At 51.5% G+C, this 8,179-nt stretch overlaps 2 protein-coding genes across 3 annotated transcripts in view; one reads left to right on the forward strand and one right to left on the reverse strand.

Moving 5' to 3' along the window:
* Nucleotides 1-87: 87 nt before the first annotated feature.
* ABHD14B (abhydrolase domain containing 14B) lies at nt 88-2,424 on the reverse strand. Of its 2 annotated transcripts, none has more exons than XM_023513008.1 (2): nt 1,923-2,322; nt 88-1,172 (listed from the first exon to the last, which is right to left on the reverse strand). In XM_023513008.1, exons 1-2 carry the CDS (start codon nt 1,979-1,981, stop codon nt 896-898), a joined length of 336 nt encoding a protein of 111 aa, XP_023368776.1. In that variant the 5' UTR covers nt 1,982-2,322; the 3' UTR covers nt 88-895. The 2 variants fall into 2 exon arrangements, 1 of the variants encoding a protein (XP_023368776.1); XR_002773285.1 differs by lacking the exon at nt 1,923-2,322 and adding an exon at nt 2,335-2,424 and having other exon boundaries at nt 1,072-1,172.
* A 1,018-nt stretch (nt 2,425-3,442) lies between these two features.
* ABHD14A (abhydrolase domain containing 14A) overlaps nt 3,443-8,179 on the forward strand; it is an 8,062-nt gene continuing 3,325 nt past the window's right edge. The window contains exons 1-3 of the mRNA XM_012804950.2: nt 3,443-3,535; nt 7,004-7,215; nt 7,391-7,506. Coding sequence (XP_012660404.1) covers nt 3,467-3,535; nt 7,004-7,215; nt 7,391-7,506 — 397 coding nt within the window. The 5' untranslated portion in view covers nt 3,443-3,466. The remainder of the gene's footprint in view (nt 3,536-7,003; nt 7,216-7,390; nt 7,507-8,179) is intronic.

Genomic DNA, 8,179 nt, shown 5'->3' on the forward strand with positions numbered 1-8,179 from the left:
TGCCTGTAGTCCTAGCTACTCCGGAGGCAGAGGCAAGAGAATCGCCTAAGCCCAGGAGTTGGAGGTTGCTGTGAGCTGTGTGATGCCACGGCCCTCTACCAAGGGCAACAAAGTGAAACTCTGCCTCAAAAAAAAAAAGGGAATAACAAAATTATCTGCCAGTTAAGACTGCTGTGCTTAAAAGGCATTTGGCCCTGGATCAGCACAGGGTGGGTTTCTCAAAAACAGTGGCTCAAGGCCCAGTTCTACACTGATATCTACCCGCCACCTTCATCAACAAGATTAGCTCAAGACCTTTACCCTAAAGCTCAGCCCAACCCACTGTCATAAGGAGTCCTGCCCAAGCTGGAGGCCTGCCCTTGACCTCTGAAACCATACCAGTCTGGCCAGTGAGAGGTTCAGATCAACCATGCTGCCCTGTCCCTTCCACTAACAGCTGGGACCCAGCAGTCCTTGTTATAACAGGCAGTCCTAGTTATTATAACAGGTGGTCTGAGGGCTGCCCTTATATCCCCCAGAGATAGATCTGGGATTTGCATGTGGAATCACAACTGGGGGCCTGGCCCCTGACCAGGCCCTGCCCCGAGGAGACTCAGGTCTTACTACTCAGAGCTCCAACAACCTGTGGTTATAGCTTAGTGAAAATATTTTACTTCCAATTGGCCAGTCATCAATTACTATGTATCAGGTACTAGCTACTTAACTCCCACTCATTGGATAATCTCATTCCATTCTTACTAGAGCCTGCCCCAAACATGAGTGTGGTTAACTTCCATTATAGTTGAGTAAACAGGCTCAGAGACACTGAGGCACTGCCTGGTAACAGCGAGGAGCAACTGGGCAGTATCCAGACCACATCAGGATCAAGACTGGAGAAGCTCTGGGCCCAGCCTGGCTATATCTTCCCAGATGCCCCAACTCCTGCCCAGAAGCCTGCCCCTGAAGTACCTGGTAGGTCAATGGCCACAGCCCGGTAACCAGCCTGGGCCAGCCTGTGCAGCGTACCCAGGTTCTGCCAGGTCTCGGAGGAGAAGCGGATACCATGCAACAACAGCACAGAGAAATGAGCCTGCCCACTGACCGGCCGTGCCTCTCGGAAGAAGAGACTCTGGCCTTGCACCTGGATGGTGCCCTCGCTCTGCTCCATGCCTGCCGCCGTGCTCGTGGAGTGCCTATGGTTCAAAGCCAGGCTGTTAAGGGGCCACAGGACATCTTGCCCAGGTGGAGCAGGGAGGCTGCCACAGAGAGAGGGTAGGGAACAACAAGGAGGCCTCCAGGAGGCTTCCAGAACTCTAGGGACATCCTTTGGGGTCAAAAAGACATGGGTGTTATTTCTGCCTCTGCCACTCAATTGTATAACCTTGGGCTTCAGCTTCTTCATCTGCAATATGGGAACAATAAAACCTACTTCAAGAATTAGGAATTTAATTAAGAGTTTAAGAAAAGAAAAAAAACAGCGAGGCCAGGCTCATTGGCTCACACCTATAATCCTAGCACTCTGGGAGGTTGAGGTAGGTGGATCACTTGAGCTTAGGAGTCCCAGACCAGCCAGAGCAAGACAAAAGGGAGATCCTGTCTCTAATAAAAACAGAAAAACTAGCTGAGAGTTGTGGCGGGCGCCTATAGTCCCAGCTACTCAGGAGGGCGAGGCAGGAGGATAACTTGAACCCAGTAGTTTAGAGGATGCTATGAGTTATGACGCGGTGGCACTCTACCCAGGGTGCCTTTTAAAAAAAGTGATGAAGCCTGCTCGTGGTAAGAACTCAAAACGTGGGGCTCCTATTGCGATTATTGGTCTCATCCTTATTATCCTTTTCTACAAATGGAGATAACAGTACTAGCTCCAGGTGGCTGATAGGATTAAAGGAGACCGCGCATGTGCGTGCCTAGCACATAGTAAATGCTCAGTCAACGGTAAGTACCTGACTCTTTTCCTGACCAGCCTCATCTTCTCCAACGCACTGTCGTGAGTTGGCACCATAGGCCCGAGGGAGCCCAGGTTGAGGTAGAAAGCCCATTTCCAGAGGAAACCAAAGCGCCCAGTGGGGAAGGGCTTTGGGGTTCTGGCCTGCCAGAGACGCGAGGTGTTTAGCGCGCTGCCCGCCGAGACCCAATACACTGATGCCACAGTCCTGAGAGCCGCCACCGATAGCCCTTTCCCTTCCTCTGACCAAGGTTCGTGCCCAGCGGGTCTGAAAGGGCACACAGCGGTGGGGGAGGGGGGCAGCTCCAAAGCAGGGGAACTAGAGATTCGAGATGGAAAGATTTGGGGTAGGTGCGGTTGGCTTTTGACTGGAGAGAGGAAGAGAGGGGTCGAGAGCGCAGGGCGGGTACCTGAGAAGCCGTGAGAACCCGCGCAGAACAGAGGCAGGCGAGAGCTGGCGGTGGACCGAGGCCCGGGAGGGAAGCAGGGAAGAGTCCAGCTCCAGGGCGGAGACGGGGGCGGGGGCTATGCCGTGTTTCCGGGCGCCCTCCTGTGGCCACAAGCTACCGCTGACTCCTTCGGCGCCGCTAAACCTCATTGTTCCACATTGGCCTCAGTTTCCCCAAGCCCTGCGCGGTCCCGAAACCACCAACGGCCTGCCCCACATGGACATAGCGTAGCTTGAGGAGGAGGGCTCTTACGGGATCATACCCCTGTTTCTCCTTTTCAGCCCCCATCCCCCTCATGTCCAGCCACAGCTCCCCTGGCCGAATTGTCAGCCTGGCACAGAGTTGTGTGCCTGGTGCGGAGTAACCCAACAGGTTTGACGAAAGGCTCCACCAATGTCCAGCCAGGTACATTTGATCGTTTCCCAACGCCCCTAAGCCTGTTCCCCTGCAGAATGAGTTGGATGGTGCCCACCTCTGCAGGGCACCAGTAAGAAGTAAACCCCACGTGCTTCGCACAGCCTCTCTATGCTAGGCTAGTCGCTTCTCAGAGCGCTGAGCCTGGGACATTGTTCATTTATCTCCAACCAGGATAAGTACCATAAGCACACATGAAGACGCCCAGAAGCCTCCTACACAGATATCCTGCGTTTAGGGGTGGGGTGGTAGGTGGGGGGAAAGTAGTTGGGCTGAAAGCTGATGCTACTGCATAGCAATATCTGGCATTTACACAAGGAGGCCTCTGTCCTGGGCCCTGTTCTTGGTTTAACCGGTCCTTAAGTATGTATTATACTTAACGACAGCCCTATGCTGTGGGTCTTATCCTTAACTCCATTGTACAGAGAACGGAGCGAGGATGAAAATGTTCTAGGAGGAAGAAGCCAGGTGGCTTTCCGCCATCCCTTAGGCCAAAAGCAATGTGGAAAATTGGACGAGTCTCAGAGCTTTGGGGCGACGCCCCCAGTACCCCTTCCCCAGGGACTACTCCGAAACTGGGCAGCGGGCCTGAGGCTGCGGACTGCGCAGGCGCGCCTCCGTAACCTCGCTCTTCACAGCCCAGTGTCAGAGCAGCCGCCGAAGGGGCGAGGGCCGCGCCATGGTCCGGGCGCTTTTCGGCTGCTGGTTCCGCGTGGGCGGGGCCCTTCCGATCATCCCGCTGGGCCGGGTGAGTGTTCCTAGGAGGAAGGTCTGCAGGTTGATCGAGGGAGGGACGTTTTTGCCCCGCCCCTTGCCCCGTGCCCTGGGACAGAGTCCTGAAAGAGAGGCACTGGGGCCGAGAATGTGAGTGCATGTTGGTGTGTTGTATGTACATGTGCGCAAGTGTCTGCATATGTTGTGGGCAGTCTGGGTGTATGTGTTTGTCTACTTGTGTATCTGTGTGGTGTCTGTCAGTGTGTGTTTCTGCATTATATGGGAGATGTGTTCCTCAAACTGTTAGCCTGCTTGTTTCTGTCTACTGTATTTCTGCATGTAACTTTAAGGATATTTACCAGTATGTATGTCTGTGGGTGCATTTCTGAGGGTGTGTGTGAGGGTGTTTGTCAGTCTGCCTGTGTGTGCATGTGTCTTTCTTGAATGTGTACTTTTAGGGTTGTATGACCATACCTGAGTATTTCTGAGGGTATTTATGTGGTCCTGGATTGTGGTTTTTATTTTAGTAGATAGGATCTTGCTATGATGTCCAGGCTGGCCTTGAACTCCTGGCCTCAAACAGTCCTCTCACTTTGGCCTCCCAAAATGCTGGGATAACAGGCAGGCTGGGATTATATGCTTGGCCTATGTGTAGTTTTTGAAAGCATATGTGTCTACACCAGTCTACCTTCCTGATACTTGACTGTGTGTGTGACTTAGACAATATTATTATAAGGGATTGTTTGCACATGGACCAGTGCAAGTACATATATTTGCAAGTAATAGCTTGTGCAGAAGAGAAGTATGAGGACAAGACTTGTCTGTGTGGGAGTGTATACACCTGTTATTGTCAATGTACATATTCCAGTAACCTAAAGTCACAGTTTACCTTAGCCCCATCTGTAAAGCAGATTAAGTAAATGGCTGCAGGCTTGCTGTTTCTGTCTAGTACCACTGTCACCCTAGATTACCAAGGCAATGACCAAAGCTCTGCCCCTCCTTCCCAGGAGAGTTGCGGGGGCACCCCAAAGGGACCACAAGGAAAGGTCCAGTGGAGATACTCCACCTGGTAAGAGCCTGGACTAACACCCAATTAGAGGAATGTGTCTGAGCCTGTGGTCTGGAAGAAAAGAGGAGTGCGCTCTTCCTTTGCTGGGCTCCTGGCTCTCTAGAAGCACCCAAGAGGATGCTACTGAGGCCCACACACTACCTAACCCCAGAACCTGGGGGTGGGTGGCTGGGGATGTGTCCCAGAGAGGGACAGGTCCCCAGCTTCTAACTCTCTGCTTGGCACCTAGTTGGTACTTAAAGACATGTTTGTGACCCGGTGTGGTGGCTCGTGCCTATAATCCTAGCACTCTGAGAGGCCAAGGCAGGCAGATCCCTTGAGCTCAAGACTTCGAGACCAGCCTGATCCAGAGCAAGACCCTGTCTCTAAAAATAGCCAGGCATGTGACAAGTGCCTATAGTCCCAGCTACTCGGAGGGCTGAGTCAAGAGGATCTCTTGAGTCCAAGAATTTGAGGTTGCTATGAGCTATGATGCCACAGCACTCTACCAAGGGCAACAAAGTGAGACTCTGCCCCCCTCCAAGAAAGAAAACATGTTTACTGGAATCTTTGAGTGATGCAGGGGTGCCCACCCAAGGCACAAGAAATGACAGGGACAGCTCCAAGGCAAGTCCACTATATTATTTAAATCTCAAGGATTGAGATGACAGCTACCAGGCTATCTCATCTTACTGACAAACTGAAAACACAAGGTTGGGAAGTAGCAATCTCAAAAGGCAGGGCTGTCTGCCTTGTTTGGGTCCTGAGTCCTGAGGTCTGTTCCCTGGGCTAGCAAAGGCCCCTGCCTTGAAGAATCCATGAAGCAAATCAATTGGGATGAAGCTTTTTGTGTGTGTAGAATGGGAACAGGAGGGTGGTGTTCATCTCTCTGGCCCCATGCTGCCCATTCCATTCCTAGGTATACCATGCTCCTCCCTGGTCCCACATCCTCTCATCCCACATCCTTTCATGCTTCAGCATTTCCTCTATTATGGGCCTTTTTTATTTTTCTTTTGAGACAAAGCCTCAAGCTGTCACCCTGGGTAGAGTGCCATGGCATCACAGCTCACAGCAACTTCCAACTCCTGGGCTCAAGCAATTCTCCTGCCTCCGCCTCCCAAGTAGCTGGGACTACAGGTGCCTGCTACAACACCTGGCTGTTTATTGGTTGCAGCCATCATTGTTGTTTGGCAGGTCCAGGCTGGATTCGAACCCACCAGCTCAGATGTATGTGGCTGGCATCTTAGCCGCTTGAGCCACAGGTGCTGAGCCTATCATGGACCTTCTTCATGAGCCTCTTAATACAGCTTGGGTCCACCATTAAATATAATATGATTATAAGACAAATTCTGATTTTAGCAGCATTATCTGTGTCAAGATAAAAAGACCAATTTCAAACACACATTCAGTGGGAGCTTCCCCCCTTCTTTTTTTTTTTTTTTTTTTTGAAACAGTCTAACTCTCTTGCCCCAGGTTGGAATGCCCTAGCATCAGCTTAGCTCATAGCAACCTCAAACTCCTGGGTTCAAGCGATCCTTCTGCCTCAGCCCAGGTACCCGCCACAATATCTGGCTAATTTTTCCATTTGGGGGGGGAGGGTCTCGCTCTTGCTCAGGCTGGTCTTAAACACCTAAGTTCAAGGGGTCTTCCTGTCTCAGCCTTCCAGAGAGCTAGGATTACAGGTGTGAGCCACCACATCTGGCTGGGAGGTCCCCTTGATGGTCCTCACCACTCTATCCAACAGCAAGACTCCAGTTCATCCATTGCCACCTACCCCTTTCCTCCTTGCCAACCCAAGTATATCTTGGTGGTTAGGAGTCCAGACTTGGGTTCAAATCCCAGGTCCCCCATTAGCTACCTCTCTGAGCCTCCATTTCTTCATCAGTAAGAGACCTATAGTTCCATCTGCTCCCCAGAGTTCTTTGTGGATCTATGAGCCCTTGCATGTGAAGAGCCAAGCCCAGAGCCTGCTATCACTTGATGATCAGAAGTGGTTTTTGCTGCCACAGTGATGATGATGGTCACTGAGCATGCTGTGTGCCAGAGAACACCTCAAAGACACCTCCTAAGTTTGCAGAGTATCTGATGCCTTGGCATGTGGAATAGTTTGTGAACCCTCAGGCCAGGGGTCCTTAAACTTTTTAAACAGGGGGCCAGTTCACTGTCCCTCAGACCATTGGAGGGCCGGACTGCGGGTCCTGGGACGAGTCGGCTGCTAAGCAGGACAGGCAATGGCAGCAAAAACACCCCGCGGGCCAGATAAATGTTCTAGGTGGGCTGCATGTGGCCTGCGGGCTGTAGTGAGGACACCTGCCTCAGACCTTTGCCCAGGGCAAGGGAAGGGGCAAGGGTTGGAACTCTTCTGCTGGGGGCTTCTGGGTGAGTCTTGGGGGTGGGGTTCAGGGGTCCTTGTCAGGGCTCAGTCCCACCTCTTTTCCCTTTCCTCTTCTCCAGACTGTGATACAGACCTCCATGAGCAGGACCCAAGTAGCTCTGCTTAGCTTGGGTCTGCTGCTCATCCTACTACTGTATGTGGGGCTACCCAGCTTGCCTGAGCAGACTTCCTGGCTCAGGGGAGACCCCAATGTCACAGTCCTGACTGGTCTCACCCCTGGCAACTCCCCCATCTTTTACCGTGAGGTGCTTCCACTCCACCAGGCACGCAGGTAGGTACTGATCCAAGGGTCTAGTGGAGGGACTAGGCCCAAGAGGAGTCTCTATGTGGGAATCCAGTCAGACTCAGGATGTTCTGGGACTGGGAGGGCAGTGGGAGAAGCCTAGAAAGAAAGAACAGAGGTTCCCTCAGACCCCCAGGATACACATTGCACTTTATGTCTGCAGGGTGGAGGTAGTGCTACTCCATGGAAAGGCCTTTAACTCCCACACATGGGAGCAGCTGGGAACATTGCAGCTGCTGTCACAGAGAGGCTACCGGGCCGTGGCCCTTGACCTTCCAGGTAAGCACCCTTAACCCGGGTCTAAGGAGGCAGAATGAAGCTACAAGGGGGTAGCTTCCCAGAAGGGGGAACTGGAGGGGTAGGGAAGCCCTAAGGTATGGCTGGGGGGCATCTGGACTCTAGTGTCTGGACAATCACTGGCAGGTCACTACACAAGATGGGACCACAAAGAAGTCTGTATTTTTACTTTCTATTTTATTTTCTACAGCATGGATTGTTATATGTCACAGAATATATAGAAACTTGACTCACTGGGGCAGGGAACTCACTATACTTTTTATTACAAATTATGTAGCTTTTTGTTTAAATATACAAATGATTTGTGCTATCATTCCTGTCATTAAGAAAAAAATCAAAAAATAGTGAAGTCCTCAGAGACTGGTGCCAAGTTTGGGGGCTGCCAGAGCGTCTTCTGGGCATTTTCATACTCAGACAATATGCAGACTGTCTGGTGAGGGTTGTAGACATGACTGGTGTCCTGCCTGCTTAGCTAACCCATCTTCAGCTTGGTTTTCTCCCTGTACACCATGTCTCACAGGTCACACCAGTCCTTGCAAACCACCTTCTGATAACTCCCCAATATGCACCATAGGAGGGTGTCACAGGCTTTATCCAGCTATTCCTCTACTGATAGATATGTATTTTAACAGTGTTTTTTTTTTTGTTTTTTTTT

The sequence above is a fragment of the Otolemur garnettii genome, unplaced genomic scaffold, assembly GCF_000181295.1.
Source record: "Otolemur garnettii isolate 467f Iridium unplaced genomic scaffold, OtoGar3 scaffold00032, whole genome shotgun sequence".
Taxonomy (NCBI): Eukaryota; Metazoa; Chordata; class Mammalia; order Primates; family Galagidae; genus Otolemur; species Otolemur garnettii.